Genomic DNA, 22,942 nt, shown 5'->3' with positions numbered 1-22,942 from the left:
CTTTCTGAGCATGCGCCATACTTAGTCCGTCCAACTTGCCTACACACGAGCAGACTGTCCGCTGAAACCAAGTTTGGACGGACAAAACCAAGTTTGGACGGACAAAATTACGGAAATTCCGAAAGACTAAGTCCGTCAGACTGTCCGCTGAAAAAGTCAGCTGAAGCCCACACACGAGCGGATTGTCCGCTGAAACACGGTTCAGCGGACTAAGTTGGGCAGACAATCCGCCCGTGTGTACGCGGCCTAAGGCCCAACTTAGTCCGCTGAACCGTGTTTCAGCGGACAATCCGCTCGTGTGTGGGCTTCAGCGGACAGTCTGACGGACTAAGTCTTTCGGAATTTCCGTAATTTTGTCCGTCCAAACTTGGTTTTGTCCGTCCAAACTTAGTTTCAGTGGACAGTCCGCTCGTGTGTAGGCAAGTTGGACGGACTAAGTATGGCGCATGCTCAGAAAGGATTTACACGGCCGAAGGTTGCATTGCAGTGTATTGGACGTCGTTTTTCTAGTCCCGTCGTACGTGCTGTACACGTCATCGCGCAAGCTTTCAGCGGACTGTCTGTTCATCGTGTGTGGTCAAGTCCGTTCATTCAAATGTTGGACGGACTGTCTGTCGGATTGTCTGACGAACTTAGTTGGGCAGACAATCCGCCCGTGTGTACGCGGCCTAACAGAGACACTTGCCTCTTCTCAGAAAATTTCATGTCTGCACTGGTGACCTTTGTTCCTCACATCGATGTTGCGTTTGCTCTTCCTCATATCTTCTTTTCACTTCAAGAGCAAGAGCTTGGACCTTGAGGTGAACTTTTAAACTGTCCTCTGCTGGCAGGAATTTTAGTTTGCGGAATCTGGGGTCCAGGGCTGCTGCAATAAGACACATATTTTCTCCACCATCATCTCTGAATTTAGTTTCCCGCTCCCATCTTGATGTCATCTCCTGTGCAGCAACACTTTGGAAAGCCTTGACTGCTGCTGTCTCGCAAATTGTGCTCTGTATGGATTTCTGGAGGACCTTTACCAGAGGAGGTAGAGCGGAAGCAGTCACATAAGACTCTCCACTCAAGAAAACAGTAGCACACTTAAATGGTTTCAGGACTTGTTCCACTTCCTCAAGTAAGCTCCACAGATCATGTTTTAAATCCTGGAAGCGCTTCCCTCGTGGTGTGACATCAGGATCGGAAAGAGTTGCAGTCACAGGCCACCTCTGTTCAAGCAGGCGGCTGATCATGTGTAAAGTACTGTTCCATCTTACAGATACATCATTTATTATTGCATGCTCAGGGGTACCCATTTGTTGCTGCTTTGCTTTAAGCTTTGTAGTGGCCAGCTCACTTTTTTTTAAATGTTCCACAAGGCACTTTGCAGCCCTCAGGGTCTTGCTGATCTGGGGATCCCTCAGGGCATGGTTGACAACTAACTGCAATGTATGACCAGCATACCTGAAAGAAGAGATGCCATGCTTTTCTTCCAAAATACGCAGAGCAGCGACAACATTTGCAGCGTTATCATGGACAACTACATTTACATTGGCCATGGATATCTCAAACTTTTCAGCTGCTTTTTCCACCCAGTTAGCAATGTTTTCAGCTGTGTGCCGATCTTCAAGTGGCATAGTGGTCAGATTGTACGATGTAAGATTCCAGTCTTCATTGATGAAGTGGCATGTGACACCCAAGTATGCCTCTGTGGCAATGCTAGTCCATGCGTCTGTGGTGAGAGCTATTTTTGATTTCACATCTTTGAGTGACGCTTTCACTCTTTCAAAATTCTCCTCATATTTCTTCTCCATCAGCTTAGTGAAATGGGACCTGGAGGGAAGTGTGTATCCTGGGTAAAACGTGTTGATCATCTCACAAAATCCTTGACCGTCTACAATGGAAAGAGGTCTCATATCTTTTACAATCATGTTGAGTATGCTATTGGTATATGCAACGGCCATTTGGGGTGTGCAAACAGTGACATCCTTTTTATGGAAGAACTCCTGTACACAGCTTTGCCTCTTCCTGAGAAAAAATAACAAAAAAAGACACACAATAATAAACATTTAGGAACCTGAACCAAGTTTAACCAACATGAATGCTCAATGCTAATAATGTACTTGTACTGCATATTCAAAAGAGGGTACGGGTAGGGTAGTAAATGTCTGTCTGCAATTAAATAAATGAATATTATATTGTTTCTGCTCTGTGTATTGGAAGAAAAGCATGGCATCTCTTCTCTTCTCTCAGCTCATACATTGCAGGAAGTTGTCAAATTCAATGTCATTGTCAACCATGCCCTGAGGAATCCCCAGATCAGCAAGAGGGCTGCAGTGCAAAAAGTGCCTTGTGAATGTGAAACATTTAAAAAAAAAACATGAGATGGCCACTAAAAAAAAGAAATTAGCAAAGCACAGCAACAAATATGTACCCCCTGAGCATACACTAATAATGATGTATCTTTTCTACCCTTAATTCCTTACTTCACCCCCCACTGCTCCCACCCACCAACTTGCTTACCGCTCAACAGATTGCCAACCATTTCAATACCAAAATTGACACAATTCGCAAGGAGATATCCAGCATTCAACTTCCTCCCCTACCCAACACAACAGGTCCAACACCACGCTCAATACTCTCCTCTTTTTGCCCAGTTACCACAGAGGAAGTTAATAAACTCCCCTCCATGGCCCACCTCACTACCTGCTCCCTGGACCCTGTCCCCTTACAATTACTGCTACCACTTTCCTACTCTATCCTTAACTCCCTAACCCACATCTTCAACCTCTCCCTCTCCTCCGGCACCTTTCCTTCCCTGCTCAAACATGCACTGGTTACCCCCATACTCAAAAAACCCTCACTAGACCCCATCTGTTTGAACAAATTAAGAATCATCTCCCTGCTCCTGTTTGCCTCCAAGCTCATTGAACGCCTTGTCCATGACCAAATGAGTCGCTACCTCATGGACAACAACCTTCTTGACCCCTTACAGTCTGGCTTCCGCCCACAACATTCTACTGAAACTGCCCTACTAAAACTCACCAATGACCTACTAACTGCTAAAACCAACGGCCACTACTCCATACTCATACATTTAGACCTCTCTGCTGCCTTTGACACAGTTGACCACCTGCTCCTCCTCAGCAAATTACGCTCCCTTGGCCTCTGCGATTCTGATTTATCCTGGTTTTCCTCCTACCTATCTCAGCGCACTTTCAGTGTCGCTTACAACTCAATCTCCTCTGCTCCCCTTCCTCTTTCTGTTGGGGTACCCCAAGGTTCTGTATTTTGGCCCCTCCTATTCTCACTCTATACCTCTTCCCTGGGCCAGTTGATAAGCTCCCATGGTTTACAATACCACCTCTATGCCGACGACACCCAGATCTATCTCTCCACTCCTCAACTCACCCCCCTCAATCTCCTCACAGATCTACAACTTACTGAATGACATATCAGTATGGATGTCACACCACTTCCTTAAACTCAATCTTTCTAAAACTGAGCTTGTTATATTTCCTCCTTCACGATCCCCCCCCCCGTGACTTCACCATTAATATCAACAACACAACCATTGGTCCCTCCACTCATTCCAGAGTCATGGGTGTAATCCTTGACTCTGACCTCTCCTTCAGCCCCCATATCCAATCACTGGCTAAATCCTGCCGCCTTCACCTTTCTGACTAATGACACCACAAAGCAACTCGTTCACTCCTTGATTATTTCCCTCCTTGACTACTGCAACTCTCCGTTAATGGCCTATCCTTAAAGCGGGGTTCCACCCTTAAGTTGAACTTCCGCTGATCGGAACCCTCCCCCCCCCCCCTCCGGTGTCACATTTGGCACCTTTCAGGGGGGAGGGGGGTGCAGATACCTGTCAAAGACAGGTATTTACACCCACTTCCGGGCATAGACTCCCACGGGAGTCTATGCCTCTTCCTGTCCCTGCGTGCTGTCTGCTGGGACACACACGGGTCCCAGAGACAGCTCGGACAATTCCTATTGCACTGCGCGACTCGCGCATGCACAGTAGGGAACCGGGAAGTGAAGCCGCAGTGCTTCACTTCCTGATTCCCTCACCTAGAATGGTGACGGCAGCAGCCGAGCGATCGATCGGTCTCAGCTGCCAGCATCGCTGGACCCCGGGACAGGTGAGTGTCCATTTATTAAAAGTCAGCAGCTGCAGTATTTGTAGCTGCTGGCTTTTAATATTTTTTTCCACAGTGCAATCCCGCTTTAAGCAGGCCATCCCCCCTTCAGTCTATTATGAATGCTGCTGCTAGACTAATACACCTCACTAATTGTTCCGTGACTGCTGCCCCTTTCTGCCAATCCCTTCACTGGCTTCCCCTATCCCACCGTGTAAAATTCAAAATGCTAACCATAACATACAAAGCAATCCAAAACCTCGTCCCCATCTACATCACCAACCTCATCTGCAGATATCACCCAAATCGCCCCCTCCGCTCCTCCGACGACCTCCTGCTTTCTAGGTCCCTTGTTACCTCCTCTCATGCTCGCCTTCAAGACTTCTCCAGAGCCTCTCCCATCCTCTGGAACTCCCAGCCCCAGTCTGTCCGCTCAGCCCCTACCCTGTCCACCTTTTAAGAGTTCCCTGAAAACTCATTTATTCAAGGAAGCCTGTCCCACATCCACCTAACTGTCCCCAAGCCGCCCCCATCAACTCATTCTTTGCAGCTATTACCTTTTGTACCACCACCCCCCTCCCTTTAGAATGTAAGCTCTATGAGCAGGGCCCTCCTGTACCTTTTTTGTATTGTACTGTAATTGTGTTGTCTCCCCTAAACATTGTAAAGCGCTGCTTAAACTGTTGGCGCTATATAAATCGTTAATAATAATAATAATAATAGTATCTTACTAGCAGTAGCAGCATGAGCATCAACATCAGAGATGCATAGCTGCTTGTCCATATATTTCCTCCTCACTAGAGGTTTCTGCGGTTCAAAGTAGAACAGAAGCATTTTCAGTTAATAGCCTTGCCCTTCGGGCTTGCTACAGCACCTCGGTATTCACTAAGGTATTAGCCCCACCTCTAGTCAGGTTAAGGGCACAGGGCATAAATGTCTTGGCTTACTTAGACGATCTATTGTTAATAGACCAGTCAGTGGCTTGCTTGAAGCAAGGTGTAGCCATCACAAGCAGTTAACTGGAAGGTTTGCGTTGGATTCTCAACCTAAAGAAATCCTCCTTAAAGCCACTAAGAAGGCTGGAGTATCTGGGACTGATCATAGACACAGCCCAGAAAAGAAGTGTTCTTGCCTCCTGCAAGGATCAGCTCCATACAGGTGAGGATGATCGGGTCGAAGAGAAATCCTTCAATTCGCCTTTGCATGAGGTTGTTAGGGAAGATGGTAGCTTCATTCGAAGCAGTTCCCTATGCTCAATTCCATTTGAAACTGAAAGCAGTATTCTGTCTGCTTGGAACAAAAGGATTCAAGCTTTGGACTTGCCAATGTGGCTGTCCCCATGAGTGTCCCAAAGCCTCAGTTGGTGGTTACTATCTTGGAACCTGCTGAAGGGAAAGTCCTTCAGATCAATTATCTGGAAGGTAGTAACGACAGATGCCAGCCTTTCAGGCTGGGGAGTAGGAGCCTTGCCCATCGACATCCTACAGATTCCAGCAGTGTATCTGGTGCTAGAAAGACCTCCAGGTTAAAGAATTGTCCTGCCAGGAACCAGTCCGACAATGTCACAGCTGTGGCATATATCAATCACAAGGGGTCATTAAGAGTTTCTCAGCTCAGAGAGAGGTGAACCAGATTCTAACTTGGACAGAAAGGAATGTCCCATGCCTATTGGCAGTTTTCATTCCGGGAGTAGAGAATTGGCAGGTGGACTATCTAAGTCGCCGGCAGTTATTCCCAGGAGAATGGTCTCTTCACCCCAAGGTGTTTCAGGCTGTTTGCCAAAGATGGGGGACTCCGGACGTAGACCTTCTAGCATCCAGATTCAACACTAAGCTAGTCAACTTTGCATCCAGGACAGGGGACCCACTCGCATACGGAACAGATGTGTTGGCGACCCCGTGGGATCAGTTTTTACTGATCTATGCACTTTTCCCCGATTCAGTTGCTACCTCAAGTTCTTTGCAGGATCAAGCTGGAAAGAAAATCGGTAATACTGGTAGCACCAGCAAGGCCCAGAAGGTCATGGTACGCAGAGATTGTAAGGATGGCAGTGGAGGGTCCAGGGCTCTTCCCACCAAGGACAGACCTGCTATCTCAGGGGCCAATATTCCATCCTACTTTACGAACGCTAAATTTAATGGCTTGGCTATTGAGACCCACATTCTGAATAAACGTGGGCTTTCCAAGTCAGTTATCTCTACTTTGATTAATGCTAGGAAGCCAGCTTCTAGAGCTATATATTATAGAGCCTGGAAAGCTTATGTTTCCTGGTGTGAGTCCAAGGGTTGGTACCCTCGGAGTTATATCATAGGCAGAATTCTTACCTTTCTACAATTAAGCGTAGAGATGAAGTTGGCCTTGAATACTATTAAGGGCCAAGTCTCAGCCTTATCAATTTTTATTTCAAAGACTGTTTGCTATGCATTCTTTAGTCCAGGGTTTCATGCAAGGAGTGCTGCGGATTAATCTGCCAGTTAAATCACTCTTAAGCCCTTGGGACTTAAATTTAGTTTTGTCAGTGTTACGAAAACAGCCATTCGAACCGTTGCAGCATGTTCCCTTAGTCCTTCTGACTAGGAAGCTGATATTTTCGTTTGCTATATCCTCAGCAAGGAGGATTTCAGAATTGGCTGCTCTTTCTTGTAAAGAGTCATATTTGATTATTCATAAGGACAGAGTGGTGTTACGCCCTCGTCCAGGTTTTTTTTGCCAAAAGTGGTTTCAGGCTTTCATCTGAATGAAGATATTGTCCTACCAGGGTTTTTTCCCCAAGACCTTGTTCCAGGGAAGAAAGGTCACTACATTGTCTTGATGTAGTGAGAGCTGTGAAAATGTATTTAAGAAAACTGCTCCGATTCGTAAGACTGATGTCTTATTTCTTCTGCCAGAGGGTCCTAAGAAGGGACAGGCAGCGTCAAAATCCACTGTCGCTAAGTGCATTTGGCAAGTTATAATTCAAACTTATGATTTAAAGGGAAAGATTCCCCTTTTCAAGTTAAGGCGCACTCTACCAGAGCGGTTGGTGCTTCTTGGGCAGTGCATCACCAGGCCTCCAGGTCTCAAATCTGCAAGGCCGGGACTTGGCCTTCAGTACATACATTTGCAAAATTTTATCAAGTGCATGTAAGACGGAATGAGGATATCGCCTTCGGGCGCAGTGTGCTGCAGGCAGCAGTATAAGTCCTCAGGTCTGGGGGTTACCCTACGGGTTGTGTCTCCCTCCCCTCAAGTAGCATTGCTATGGGACATCCCACCAAGTAATTACTTGAGACTCTGTGTCCTATGATGTACGATAAAAAAAATAGGATTTTTAAAACAGCTTACCTGTAAAATCTTTTTCTTGGAGTACATCATAGGACACAGAGCTCCCGTCCCTCTGTTTTATGGTGTGAGAGTATATTACTTATATTGCTTGGCTACAAAAACTGAGTGCTCCTGAAAGGAGGTGGAGTTATATAGGGGAGTCAACTTCCTGTATTGGTTATACCAGTGTCAACACCTGAAGGTAGGCCTATAACCCACTAAGTAATTACTTGAGACTGTGTCCTATGATGTACTCCAAGAAAAGGATTTTAAAGGTAAGCCGTTTTAAAAATCCTATTTTTGTGTTCAGTTGGTTTTAAAGCTGATCTCCAGGTATGTTTTTTTTATTTTTTATTATTGCATAGCTGCATTGGTCCAACTTGGAGCTATCGAAATATGCATATTCCATACTTGTGGGACTGTGGAAGCCAAGAATCACTGTAGTAGTTGCCACTTCTGCAGTGTTCAAAGCAGTCTTCCGGGTCCTGTGCCCATCTGTAAATGTTAACACAGGGGCTTAACACAAAGCCTTCTCTGATTGGATGAGGTGGGGAGGCAGGGCGATGACATCAGTCTTTACCTCTTCCAATAAGAGAGTCTTGTAATGCTTGAAAAAATACAAGCCGTTCTGTGAATGGCAGCTGTGCCAATCAAGCGACACCCTGCATTCACTATGCAAAAGGATGGCTGCTTAGCACAGGAAACTGACCACAGTGGCAATTGCTGTAGTAGTGACAACTACTACCAGCTATTGATTGCTATGTGTGGGTGTGTGCAGCACCTTCGGCTTCCAGGGCAGAGACATACTCCAAAATAAGGCTTACCTATAGGTAGAGCTGCATGAATCCGGCCAAAAAGAGTATCACGATTTTTTTGCTTAGAATAAAAAGATCATGATTCTCACAAAGTAAAATCTTTCACATTTATACAAAAAAGAAAAAAAAAAGAAAAAAGGGCTAACTTTACTGGTTAGCGTTTTTTTTAATTTTTTTATTTATTAAAGTAATTTCTCTTATATTCACCAACCGACACAGCTCCTCTCTGTAACAAAATGGGTTATCAGCCCTATCACTGGAGATTACTAAGCAAAGTTGTAACACAACATTTCAGAACTTTAGTTCCGCCCAGGGGGCGGTCCCTAGGCTACAATCCCCACAGTCTGCCCTAGCAGCCTCCATTTTATTTTGCCTAGTGAAGGAGATGCACCTAGGAACCCTGCGGGCCCATAGGTCCGTGTTTTTTTTTGATGCAGAAGCTTGGCTTTTTGCGCAAGATGAATGATCCTGTGCTCTTCTATCAACAGCCGGCTGGGCGACAGGCTGGTTCACTTATCCTTGTAGTCTCCCCAGTCCGGCCATCGATCGTGTGCAGGTCGCAGCTATGGCTCGGCAGGCCACGACATACCTCAGCTCCAGAGGTGGTTGGTGAGTTTTATGCTCCGGGGCATACCGTATATACTCGAGTATAAGCCGAGATTTTCAGCCCCTTTTTTTAGGCTTAAAGTGCCCCCCCTTGGCTTATACTCGAGTCACCGCCGTCTGCCTACCCGATCAGCGTGTCGTGCAGACAGACGGCGGCCATTCCACTATTCAAAAGCCGCGCCTCCCTGTCTGTGATAGGCGGAACACTCAATTTCTCAGCAGTCAGTGGTCCGCCTATCACGGACATCCGCTTATCCTCATACTACGGACGAGGATGAGAGGATGTCCGTGATAGGCGGAACACTGACTGCTGGGAAATTGAGTGTTCCGCCTATCACAGGCGGAGGCGCGGCTTTTGAACAGTGGAATGGCCGCCGTCTGTCACAGACGAGGAGAAGAGGTGTGGCGATCCTGGCATGGCCGCCGTATGTTTTTACATGCAGATCGCTGCAGAAGGACACAGGCTGCAGAAGGACAAAGAGGCACAGGACACAGGTAGGCTGGACACAGGGATGGACACAGGGATGGACACAGGGATGGACAGGCATGTCTCACCCTCGGCTTATACACGAGTCAATAAGTTTTCCCATTTTTTTTGTGGTAAATTAGGGGCCTCGGCTTATATTTGGATCGACCTATACTCGAGTATATACGGTACATATGACCAGGCTACTGATGTCTTTGTCACAGTATGCCGGGCCAGTAGTCTTCCCTGTACTGATCAGGAGTTGACTACCATGGAATGTCTACCAGCTCTTCAGGACTGGCAAGTACAGCTCTCCCTGTCTCGGCAGGGTGGAGCAGCTGAGCATTCCCCGGGAGGTAAATTCGGGGGCCCCCTCACCCCCTCTCTTCTCTCCCCTGTCCCTAACTCCCCTCCTTTCCCCCCCCTCATGGGGTAGGGGGGGGGCTGTAAATGTACTGAGCGGTGTGTGTGCGATTTTTCATCCTGCTTTACCATCGCTGGCTTTAACGGCATGGCTGCTGAGAGGCAGGTGTTGAGGAACCGGGGTCTGTCGGACTTGGTGATTCCAACTATGTTGAGGGCACGAAAATCTTCTTCTAGGGAGATATACCATCATACCTGGTAGGCTTACATCTCCATGTGTGAGGAGAATGGTTGGCGTTCCTTTTCCATAGCAAGGATCCTGCTGTTCTCCAGTGAGGAGTAGACCAGAGATTGGCATTGAGCACCATCAAGGGGCAGATCACAGCCCTGGCTGTGTTTTTTTCAACGACCCCTAGCATCGCACTCCTTAGTGGGTACCTTCGTTCAGGGGGTACGACATGGAGTCCCTCCGGTGCGCCCACCGTTACCCCCATGGGTTTTGAACCTGGTGTTGTCAGGGCTTCAAAAACCACCATTTGAAAATATCAATAACAGATTCCCCTGTTGACTCTTTCCCAGAAAGTGGTCTTTCTAGTGGCCATTACCTCGGCCAGGAGGGTTTCGAAATTGGCGGCCTTGTCTTGCAAGTCGCCCTATCTTGTCATCCACAGGGATAAGATGGTGTTGCGTCCGCAACCATCTTTTCTATCGAAGGTGGTCTCGGCTTTTCATATCAATGAGGACATTGTATTACCATCGTTGTGTCCTAAGCCGAAGCACCCCAAAGAGGTGGCCCTTCACACTCTCGAAGTGGTTAGGGCTGTAAAGGTGTATTGGTCTGGCACAGCTCCCTTTTGGAAGTCAGACTCACTGTTTCGGTAGCTGGTCCAAAGAAGGGCATGGCGGTCTCGTCGGCCACCATTTCCAAGTGGGTCAGACAGATTGTAGTACAAGCCTACGCCTTGAAGTGGCAGGTGCCCCCCTTTCCGGTCAGGGCTCGCTCTACAAGGGCAATCGGAATGTCTTGGGCCTTCCGACACCAAGTGTTGGTCACTCATGTGTGTAAGGTGGCGACCTTGTTGTCTGTCTATACGTTTACCAAGTTCTACAAGGTAGACGTCAGTGCATTGGCTGATGCCTGTTTTGCAGGCGGCCGTGTAGTTGCAATTGGATATGCAAGCTTTGTTTTTCCTGTTTTTTTTTTTTTTTAATAAAAACACAGTACTGTTGTGTTTATGCACTGTTGCATTACTTTCACAATGTTACGGTCTTGGGGATCACACCTGTTGAGGATACCCAATTATATGGTGGTGTTTTTCCACACACTGCTGTTTTTTTGTGGTTTTAGTTTCACTAGTTCCCACTTTCCATGGTGGGTGAAGTTTTTATGCTGTTTTCCCACCCCTCTTTTGGCACTGCTTGGGGATGTCCCATTTTGTTACAGAGAGGAGCTGTGACGGTCGGTGAATATAAGAGAAAATAGGATTTTTTGTACTCGCCGTAAAATCCTTTTCTCTGTAATTCACGGACCGACACAGCACCCGCCCCTCTTTTTTTTTTTTTCTCTTTTACATTATACTGCTTGTTGACGTATGGAGTCTGCTAGGGCAGGCTGTGGGGGTTGTAGCCTAAGTTCTGAAGTGTTGTGTTACAACTTTGCCTAGTAATCTCCAGTGATGGTACTGACAACCCATTTTTTTACAGAGAGGAGCTGTGTCGGTCGGTGAATTACAGAGAAAAGGATTTTACGGTGAGTACAAAAAATCCTATTTTTTTTCCAAAAAATTTAGTTTGAAAGACCGTTGCGCAAATACAATGTGACATAAAATATTGCAACAACCACCATTTTATTCTCTAGGGTGTCTGCTAAAAAATATGTGTGTATATATATATATATATATATATATATATATATATATATATATATATATATATATATATATATATATGTATGTGTGTGTATGTATATATATATATATATATATATATATATATATATATATATATATATATATATAGTGTGTGTATTATATAATATAATGTTTGGGAGTTCCAAGTTAAAAAAAAAAATTAAATGTTAACTTGAAACCAACAAATGTCAGAAAAAGGTTTAGGGTTCCTTCACACGGATGTGTTAGTGTACGGAGCCCGCTCTGCTCAGCGGGGGTTCGCTCCATCGATCCCCGCTGAGCAGGAAGATGACAGGTCTGTCTCTGCACACTGTGCAGGGATGAACCTATCAGAGGGCCGCTCTCCCCTATGGTGATCGGATGAGGACAGACCATAGAGTCCATCGCCATCCGATCCTCAGACGGATGGAAAAGTAGGTTTTTCCTCCGTCGCACTTTTTCAGATCGGAGTGGGTCGGATGTCAGTGGACATGTCACTGCTGACATCCGACGCTCCATAGAGGTCTATGGAGCATCTGTTCAGGTCTGCCTAAAAAAACTGACGGGTGGACCTGAACGGACAGTCCGTGTGAAAGAGGCCTTCGTTTTTAAGTGGTTAAACTCTTTTCACTTACACGTGGTCTATTCCATTGACAAATTGTTACAATGTTTATACTTGAGTTCAATTGATATAGAATGTTTTGATTCTTGGCAGACTGCCCAGTTTTTCTCTTCCTTCCTTTTGACTGCTATGGCTTCAGAAGAGCAAAGAGCATTCTCTGCATAGAAAGAATTGTGAAACACTTCAGTCAAGAACGCGATAACTATTCTTTATGATTAATTGTGCAGCTCTACCTATAGGTACTAAAAAAAAAAAAATGTCCTAAACGTGTACCATTTAGGAGATATTTACTGTACATGCAGTCAGTGATGTCACCAGCGCATGCGCTCTGAAAGAATGGCCACCCAGTTCGTTTCTTCAGAGTCCTGTGTGCCATAAACGGCAGGTCCCACGCACATGCGAAGGGGTGACGTTATCGCAGCTCCAGCCACTCGCACAGCCAGAGTCTGCAAACCTAGACGGAAGACCGGATGAAGGCGGAAGCGCCTTTAACGGTGACAGTGTCCTCCTTCTAAGGTAAGCTTCACATAATGTGTTAGTATGCGATACATACTAGCACATTATGACCTTGCCTTTAAAAAAAAAAAAAAAAACAGCGGTTTAATATCACTTTAAAGCTGAACTAAAAAAAAAAAACAAATGCTGCTTTTTGCTTACTGTACCTGGAACCCCCACAATTCAATGGTATAGGTCCCTTCCTTTTCCTTCACTACACCTCTCATCATTGGTGTAGACCCCCTCTCATTACACCAGTACAGGGCTCTCCCCCTTCACCATTACAGATTTGTCCCTTCCCACACCAGTAAAGACCTCCCCCTTTAGTACAGACCCCCTTCCTTCCCACCAATGCAGACCCCCCCCCCCCCCCCCTTCACCAGTACAGACCTATTCCCCCTTAATTTGGAGGTCTGTCCACTGCTGCAAAAATTAAAATCCAGCAGCTACACTTAACTGTTCTGGAGTCCAGCGATGTTCTTCATAGTCAGTAAGGGAACCTGGTAGTGAAGCATTACAGCCTTATGCTGGGTCCCTACTGCGCATGCGCGAGGCACCTGCTGCACTCTCCTATTGGCCCGCAGGGGAAGGAGGAGGGAGCCAAGTGGTGATTGCAGCTCCCTCCCCTCACTTTTGTTTGCAGCTCAACTTTAGGCTTGCTAACCAGATGCAAGGAAATCTACCCATCAGCTCTGCAATCGGACAGCAGAGCACCCCCCTCTCAGCCCATTCTCAGTACAGACCACCCCCACAGCACAGACCCCCCCATTCCTCTCCACCAGTACGGACCCCTCCCTCCAGTACAAACCCACCATCCAGTAAAGCACAGAGTGCAGGAATCGCCAGTTATCATACAGAATTTGGGGGTTGCGTCATTGGAAAGTAAGGTGCCATGCTCTCGATAGCTGTTCAGCATCTCCGAACTTGGTATGGATACCCAGCCTTCCATATGGTTATAATCATGTAGACCTGTTATTGCTAAAGAGGAAAGTTCAGGGAGAGAAGAAAAGCAGGACGAAAATGTCCCACGACTTCTGAAAGTTCATATAACGGAGTTGTGTCATGATGATTAGCTCCCTGGGCTGGCGTTAAGAAACAATGTTTTAGTAATTTAAAATAAGAAAATAAAATTTTGGGACTTTAAATGAGGCAGGCACCAAAGGGATGCCTGCCTCCATCCCTGTCAATAATTTAAAATGAAGGAGAAAGAGAAGTGGGACTTTAAAGGACGCACACAGCAGTAAAGGTGTAAGTAAGTCAAGTGACTAAAACATTTTAATTTATTTGATACAATCCATGGTATGTTAACACACATGGATTATATCAAATAAATGAAAATTTTTTAGTCACTTGACTTACTCCTTTACTGCTGTGTGCTTCATTTAAAGTCCCACTTCTTTCTCCTTCATTTTAAATTATTGAAAGGGATGGAGGCAGGCAACCCTTTGGTGCCTGCCTCATTTAAAGTCCCAAAATCTTCTTTTCTTATTTTTGATAATGTTTTAGTAACTTTAACTTTAGTAAAATTACTCTGTTCCCTAAGTGTATTTAATGCACACGCTTTATCTGTGCGTTTTATGCTTTTCCTTCTATCTACACTGTAATATACCGTATGCCCTAGTTATTTATAGTCGGGCTGTAAGATTATAAATAAGATTATTGGAGCAAAGTACAGTATGTGTAAAAGGTATAGTGTATATATAACGCGTGATCACACCCGGCACTGGACTTTTTTTGATAATAAGGAAAGAAGCGCATCCAAGAAGGTATTGTTCATTAGTAAAATGATTTGTGTTGGCTAGCTAAAACTTTTAGTACAGTTTATTTGCAAGACCAGAAAGCAAAACTGGACATTGGCTCATTCATATGCAGATCCAGTGATTTTACATATGTGAGCTGTGGGCACAGTGTATGGGGCAGGACAGCGGGAGGAGGGGGACAATGCAGGACAGTCCTGCACAATCCGGGACTGTTGGGAGTTATGTTTTTGCATACAGTTCTGACTTGCTAGAAATTGAGGATAAAAACATTTTTAGAGACTTGTATAAATCCACTTTTTTTGGTAGAAATGCCTGTCTGATCCATGTGCTTGTATAGTTAGTGACTCAGCAAACATTGAAGTCAGGTACAGCTAGACAACCTCAAAAGGTTGGCAATGGCCACCTCACTTTTTATTTCAGTACAGATTTCTTTTAAAGGACAAATTTTCATAGGAAAAAATATTGCATATACAATTGCTACCGGGGCCATATTGTAATCTAATGTTATTTAAAAATGATATTTCTAAGTAGATCTTCTTGTCGTGGAGAGTCTTGGCGGGAACTGAGCTACCGCAGTCTTAAAGTTGAATAAAACCAATAAAGATGTCTTCCACATCGCAAAAGCATCGGGATTTTGTGGCTGAGCCTATGGGAACGAAGTCTGTTCAGTGCATTGCTGGTATTGGCGAAGTGCTAGGACAGAAGCTCGATGAAAAAGGCTTTGATAAGGCTTATATTCTTTTAGGTCAGTTACTTGTGCTGAAGAAGGATGAAGAAAGTTTTAAGAAATGGCTAAAAGACACCTGTGGAGCAAATGCAAAACAAGGAAAAGATTGCTTTCTCTGCCTTAAAGGATGGTGTGATGCCTTCTTGTAAACCTGTGGTTGCCTTGGTGTCTTCTCCAACCCACCTACTGAAGTTTATCATTCATTTATATGTTGCCCACCAATCTTGAAAATTACAAATATGGGTGTTTTGAGAAGAATAACATTTATTTTTAAATTTAACTGACAGTTTTTCTATTTTTATTTTTCTTTTGTTTTTTGCCTTGTGTCATGAATAGATTGCTCTGGGATTATTTGTTTATTCTTAATCGCACCTGGGATTGAAAAGTGGGCGAAGAAAAGTTTTCTTTTCAATCTGGTTGTTATCAGTAGAAGGAGTGTTTTTCTCATAAATAAGGTGTAGTGTTAATGTGAGCAGCGATTGTTGGACAGTGTAGCACGTAAATGACTTGTAGATAGGTGTTCTTGTTCTTGTGATTTACAACTTGAAAATCTCAGCTTTAATTTTTTATTTCCCCCCCCCCCCCCCCCCCATCACCTGTCAGAAATTTCTCTATAGTGTAAACCTTTCACACTGACTGATGGGACTTCATAGACACATAGATCAGGACTTTCAAGTAACAGATGTAAAGCAGCAGGGCACAGCAGTGGTCGTAATTAACGTACTATTTTCTACCTCTAGTCCAACCATATCCACTTGCGGGATTTCTACTATTTGGCCTCAAGTACCCCTTTAGACCTTTTGACAGCTGTTGTAGTGGTGTACCCCATGCTCATTATGTGCATGGCATTACTACAGCCCATTTTATTATGGATAGGTTGCCAACACAGAGCAAATTATCAAAATCTGGACCTGCACCATTTTACCACAATATAATGCAACCCATGGCATGTGTGTTAAGGTGCGCTACAATGTAAGTCCATTGGAGCCTTCTGTATTGTGTTGAGGTACCATTGAATCAGTTTTGTGGTTTGCCTTGTGGTAAATGCATAGGTCTAAAGGGGCTCTAAACCTTTTAATGTTCTGCTCCACCGTTGGGTAACGCACATTTTGAGTCACGCTAACTCATTGAAAAATGTGGACTTTAAAGGTTTAAGCCTCATATACCGCATTTCCCCGAAAATAAGCCAGGGTCTTATATTAATTTTTTTCAACAAAAGACCCAGTAGGGCTTATTTTCGGGGTAGGGCTTGTCATGTGCCGTCTTCTCTCCCCATCTCCTGGAACGGAGTTAAAAGTGCCTGTAAAATCAAAAAATGTACGGTGAAAAAGCCCCTATACAATGTAAAGTGTGCAGTGTACCGCCCTACAGCGCCCTCCTTGGTGCTTCCGTGACCCGCCTGATCGGTTTTCCATGCCCTGAGCACTACAGAGGGAGGGGGGCTGAGATCCCCCCACTGACAGCTGGCAGAAGGAGAGCAGCGGGGAATCGGCTGAGCACCGATCGGCGCTTCCATGAATGGTCTTTTCTTACTCTGAGCACTACAGAGGGAGGGGGGCTGAGATCCCCCACTGACAGAAGAGGAGGAGAGCTGCGGGGATCAGCTGAGCAGAGCCACAACAAAGGTATTCACTACAGAAACACACAGTGTAGGCCACACAACACAACCCTTCCAAACTAGGGCTTATTTTCGGGGTAGGGCTTATATTGGTGCCTTCTCTGAAAATGACAGTAGGGCTTACTTTCGAGGTAGGTCTTATTTTCTTGGACACATGGTATAATCTTGGGGGAGGTTATATTTTAACTTTCTGTTGCTCCAATCTCTAAAATGTGAAAACTGCTCTTAGCTAGCGCAAGCCATTTTTTCTTTGTTGCAAAGAAAATATTTATATTTTATTAGGACTATTATTCAAATCTATAAATCGCCACAGTGGTGGTTTTGCAAACATAATGTTTTTTAAATTGGCTGCTGAATTTGTAAGCATGGTGTTCTACTTCATTTACTATATAGTGATTTCATGTCACCAGAAAAGTTTTATGAAGTTTGGTTTCAACTATTATCAGTTTGCGTGGCTTTGTTTGGGAGGGTGAATTCTTCTAATATCTATTTGATTACCAGACCAATTTTTAGCTTTCAGCGCTCTCACACTTTGAATGACAATTGCTCAGTCATGCTACACTCCACCCAAACCAAATTTGTATAATTTTTTTTTTCTCACAAACAGAGCTTTCTTTGGTGGTATTTAATTACTGCTGGGTTTTAAATTTTTTTGTACAATAAGCGAAAAAAAAGAGAAATAAAAATAAAAAAATATATATATTTTTTTTGTTTCTATTGTAAAATTTTGCAAATAAAACATTTTTCTTCATAAATTTGGGCCAAAATGTATACTGCTACATATCTTTAGTAAAAGTAACCCAAATAAGTGTATATTATTTGGTCTCTGTGAAAGTTATAGCGTCTCAAAGCTATGTTGCAAATCATTGAAAAAATGATCACATCTGATCACACCTGATGCACTGAAGGCCAATCTCATTTCTTGAGACCCTAACAAGCCAGGAAAGTACAAATACCCCCCAAATTACCCCTTTTTGAAAAGCAGACATTCCAAGGTATTTAGTTAGAGGCATGGTGAGTTTTGTGAAGTTGTAATTTTTTCCCACAATTCTTGGGAAAATTATAAAAAAAATGTTTGCATAAAATTGTCATAAGTTATTTCTCTCACACAGCACATGCATACTTGCAATGACACCCCAAAATACATTCAGCTGCTCCTCCTGAGTATAGTGATACCACATGTTTGAGACTTTTACACAGCCTGGCCACATACAGAGGTCTAACATCCAAGTAGCACCGTCAGGCATTCTACGAGCATAAATTGCACATCTCATTTGATGACAACCCATCACATTTTTGAAGGCCCTGGAGCACCAGGTCAATGGCAATGCCCACAAAATGACCCCATTTTGGAAAGCTAACACCCCAACGTATAATTTGTGAGGCATAATGAGTCTTTTAAATGGTTCATTTTTTTTCCAGAAGTTTTTGGAAACTGTGGAAAAAAATGAAAACGCATTTTTTTAATTTTACATAAAGTTGTCCATTTATAAGATATTTATAACACATAGCATGTATATAGCAAAAATGACACCCCAAAATACGTTCTGCTACTCCTCCTGAGTATGGCGATACCACATGTGTGAGACTTTTACACAATCTGGCCACATACAGAGGCCCAACATTGAAGTAGCACCGTCCGGTGATCTACAAGCATAAATTACACATCTCATTTCTCAACCACCTATTACAGTTTTGAAGGCCCTGGAGCACCAGGACAATGGAAACACCCACAAAATGACCCCATTTTGGAAAGCTAACACCCCAACGTATAATCTGAGGCATAATGAGTCTTGAATGTTTCATTTTTTTTCCAGAAGTTTTTGGAAACTGTGGGGAAAAAAATGAAAAACGCTATTTTTTTTTTTTTTTTTTATACAAAGTTGTCAATTTATAAGATATTTCCAACACATAACATGTACATAGCAAAACGGGCACCCCAAAATACATTCTACTACTCCTCCTGAGTATGGCGATACCACATGTGTGAGACTTTTACACAGCATGGCCACAACATCCAAGTAGCACCGTTAGGTGTTCTAGGAGCATAAATTACACACATAAATTCCTATCACATTGTTGAAGGCCCTTCATATTTCTAACACATAGTATGTACTGTACATACCAATTACAAACCAAAATACATTCTGCTGAGCAAAGGATAAAGAAAAGATTACCTGCAGTTTTAGTAGTGCAGTGGTCCACAGAGGAGAGCATCGGTCCAGGCAGCAGGCAGGAACATGGACAGCGACAGCAAATCAGGCAGAAGGCAGGAATAGTCAGTACAGGTAGAGATGTCAGCACAGCCAATGCATTGGTCCAGATAGCAAGCAGGGATGCGGTCAGCAGAAGCAAAAGGATCAAAGGATCGTTCATGCAGCAGGCAGGAATACTGTCCATAGTACATGCAGCAGGCAGAGGTATGGTCAGCACAGCCACAGTATTTGTCCAGGGAGCAGGCGGAACCATCAAGCTTAGGGTATCAGTCAGGAAAGAATGGGGACAGGGGTAGAGGCTTCTCCCACCCAAATTGCTTTGAAGCCTCCGGACAAGCAGACCCTGTTCTGGGAACACAAAAAAACAAAAACTGTTTTTCTGAACACTATTCTGGAGCCCCTCACATATGTGAGACCCCTGTGTAGCAGGGTAAAAGATCAGTCCAAAGGGCAGGCAAAAACAGGCCGAGGTCAGTGCAGGTAAAAGGCAGAAATAGACGGTAGGCAGAGGCATAGTCGAGAAACAGGCCAGGGTCAGTTCACATGGAAGACAATGATATGGTTGGTTGAGGCAGGGAAACATTCATGACGGAAATTGAAAACGGGGAAATGGCAGTATTAGAAATATGGGCTAATAGTTTTCCACAGTGTGATATCGCCTGAAGCATTGTCCGATGCAAAGGCCAGGTTGGGAGGGACAGTCGGGACAATGGAAGCTGGTGTCTTTCCTAATTCCTCTTTTGGTGCACACCCAACATTTTTTTTTTTTTTTTTTTTTGGCGTCTTCTTGATCCTGATGGTGGAATGTGGTCTGGAAAATGACACTCATGTAGTCTAGTCTGCTGCCAGAATGTTTTCGGGGGGGGGGAGAGAGAATCTTGTTGGTAGATCAGGGAAGTGACAATGTCTTCCATATACTTCCATATATGTTGAAAGATAAGGCTACAACATCTAGTCAATTAAATCCACCCCCCCCCCCCCCGTGAATTTATTATAATCGCTAATACAGGATGGCTTGCGAGCAGGACTGCGTCTTCTGTCAAGTTCCACCAAGGTGTCATCGTGGATGGTGGACATCATGTACACGTCTTTCCTATCCCTCCACTTCACAGCCAACACTTCCTCATTCCTCAAGCTTGCCGATTCCCCCCTTTGAATGGTTGTGGTGACAAGACGCTGTGGGAAGCCCTTTCGGTTTTCCTTGTTGTACCACAGGCCAAAGTTTTTTTTTGTTTTTGTTTTTTTGTTCTTTTTTAGGTAAAGGTGGTAGAGAAGGGGCAAACTAGTGTAATAGTTGTCCATATAAATATGATACCCCTTTTGGAGGAGTGGGAATGCCAACTCCAAAACTATCTTTCCACTTATTCCCATGTAGGATGGACACTCAGGCGGTTGGAGCTGGGAATCTTTGCCTTCGTACACGTGGAATGAGTACACATAACCGGTGGCGCTTTCGCAGAGCTTGTTGAGCTTCAAGCCATACCTCGCACTCTTACTGGGGATATATTGCTTGATTCCCAGCCGGCATGTGAAATGCACCAGGGATTCGTCCACACATATATTTTTGTTAGGGACATAAAGTTCGGAAAGCTTCTTGGAAAAAAAATTAATTAGGGGGCGAATTTTATATAGTTTGTCAAAGTTTGGGTGATTTCGGCGGGGGGGGGGCACTGTGAGTTGTCACTAAAATGCAGGAAGCGCATTATAAGTATGTATCGGGACCTGGGCATGAATGATGAAAAAACTGGCATATGATGGATGGGTTTGATCGACCAAAACGTATGCATTTCATTTTTATTTTTTTTTGTAAGCCCCATGTTGAGTGTTAGGCCTAAAAACAATTTAAGCTCCACCGCTGTTAGGGGTCACCGTTCAAAAGGACGGGCATAGCTGGAGCTGGGGTTGTTTGCAATAAATTGTTGTGCAAAAAAGGTTGGTTTGGTCCACGATGGATGCCTTGAACCAATTCATCAGGGAAAAATAAATTAAAAAAATCCATTTGGGAAAAACCCGCAGTGTTGACCTGCACACATGGCTGTGCTCTAAAAGGGGGGATCGTGGCTGACCCTGTGGTAGAAGGCAGCCACAATGGGTTTGCCAAGCCTTCTGGAAGCTGGGTTTGGGCCCTAATTCTTTGGCGTGGACTGGGCCTTTCCTCCTGGGGTCTAGCAGCGCTTGTACTGGGCCTCTCCTCCTGGGGTCTACCGCTGTTGGCACTGCTGGTAGCTGCCTGGTGTTCAGACCATCTTCTTTTAGGACAGACTGCTTCCTCCTCCAATTTGGATCCTGATGTGCTGCCTTCAGGGGGCTCATATTCCGAAATAGAATCGGAACAAGAACTGAGCGGTGAGAGCTCCCCGTTGCTCTCATTGGTCAGACTGAGAATTAGGTATGCCTCTTCTGGGGTGTACACCTTTCTGGACATAGTGGCTGTAGGTATTCTGGTGACATGGCAGGTACTCTGGTGGCAGGTGGTGAGGTGGCGGGTACTCTGGCAGGTACTCCAGTGGCAGATGGTGAGGTGGCAGGTACTCTGGGGCAGGTACTCCTGGTGAGGTGGCAGGTACTCCTGGTGACAGGTACTCTTTATTTAGGGGGGGCAATCTGGGCACAGTAAAACATATACTGGGGTACAGTAATGGTAACTCACTGTTAGCTGATCTCCTCCTCACACTGGATAGGTGTGTGAAGAGGAGAACCCAGCAACAGGAGTTACACACACCTTTTGTTTACATTTATTGACAGGCTGTCATTGGACACAGCCAGTCACTAAATAGCAATTTTCATTGGCTTTTTACACTTATCAAGGCTGGGCTGTATCTAAGGGAAAAGCTTCAGCCAGCCTGAGCCCCGATCACTGCACAGATAGTCCCCGGGAGTGCGCACGTGCGCCGTGCACGCCGCTTCCCGGATATACATATGCAGCACTGGCTAGTGACGGATCACAGCCAGTAAAGCTGCTCCGCCGCTCACCACCGCCACTGCAGTACCCCCATCGGGGAATGGCTGTGTCCCTGGGGACACATCAGATCCCCGATCGCCGCTCTGCGGGCCCCCAGTGGCCCGCAGTAGCGGCGTAAAGCCAAGGACGTCATATGACGCCCACCCAGGATGGGAGATCCCATCTGTGGCCGTCATTTGACTATGGCTGCTGGGTATTGAAGTGGTTAAACATTTTCCAAAAAAAAAGAAGATTTCCTTTTCAATCTGCAGTGCTGTAATTTTCTGTAAAATTCAATGTAATGTGGCAATCTACAGAATGCTTTCAAAAATGTAATTTCCTGGTTGGCTCACTGATTTTACTAGAAGTTCTCATTAGATACAAGTCAGATTTTAGGCACCCCCTGTACTAGAAATGGAAGCTTTCTTCATTTGAACACCGAAAGTTCATCAGCTGATTATTAATGAACCGGACCCTCTCATTCAGAATCATTATGCAGTCAGACTGGCAAAACTTAAAGCTATTTCTTTACAGCAACAAATGCTGTCCAGAGGGGATGTTATGATTTTTTTTCCCCCCATCATAAATGGAGTTAATCTTTAAAGCCAAACTCCAAATGAAAACCCCCAGTCAGTTGAACCCCCAACCTCAATTGAGTCCAGGCTGATTATTATGGCCTAAGCTCCAAGGAAGAGGGTTTAACCACTTCAGTAAAGGGCACTGCCCCCCTTCCTGCCTAAGCCAATTTTCAGCTTTCACTGATGTCCTTTTTTAAATGACAATTGAGCGGTCATGCTACACTGTATCCAAACAATTTTTATCATTTTGTTCCCACAAATAGAGCTTTCTTTTGGTATTTGATCACCCCTGGGGTTTTTTATTTTTTGCTAAACAAATAAAAAAGACCAAAAATTTTGAAAAAAAAAAAAGTTTTCTTCGGTTCTTCACTGATGAGGCTGCACTGATAAGGTGGCACTGATAGATGGCACAGATGGGT

The 22,942-nt window shown here is 44.6% G+C and overlaps 1 protein-coding gene and 1 pseudogene across 4 annotated transcripts in view; both read left to right on the top strand.

Annotated features, from left to right (window-relative positions):
- Positions 1 to 22,942, top strand: part of SLC31A1 (solute carrier family 31 member 1) — a 100,614-nt gene that overhangs the window by 47,072 nt on the left and 30,600 nt on the right. Inside the window, exon 1 of one of the 2 annotated variants that reach the window (XM_077475183.1) lies at positions 14,354 to 14,449. The exons of the other annotated variant lie outside the window; for it this stretch is intronic. Within the exon in view, the coding sequence (XP_077331309.1) occupies positions 14,360 to 14,449 (90 nt within the window). The 5' untranslated portion in view covers positions 14,354 to 14,359. Of the gene's footprint in view, positions 1 to 14,353; positions 14,450 to 22,942 lie in introns of those variants that run through there. 2 annotated transcript variants of the gene reach the window in all.
- LOC143974117 (barrier-to-autointegration factor A pseudogene) lies at positions 14,353 to 15,450 on the top strand (annotated as a pseudogene). Of its 2 annotated transcripts, none has more exons than XR_013272169.1 (2): positions 14,353 to 14,449; positions 14,972 to 15,450. The product of XR_013272169.1 is annotated as a barrier-to-autointegration factor A pseudogene, transcript variant X1 (transcript). The 2 variants fall into 2 exon arrangements; XR_013272171.1 differs by having other exon boundaries at positions 14,360 to 14,449; positions 14,975 to 15,450.

Source organism: Lithobates pipiens, unplaced genomic scaffold (assembly GCF_037356315.1).
Source record: "Lithobates pipiens isolate NorthernLeopardFrog02 unplaced genomic scaffold, aLitPip1_a1.2 Scaffold_1, whole genome shotgun sequence".
Lineage (NCBI taxonomy): Eukaryota > Metazoa > Chordata > Amphibia > Anura > Ranidae > Lithobates > Lithobates pipiens.
Note: the sequence above shows the minus strand (reverse complement) of the source record. Positions and strands in the feature narration are given on the sequence as shown.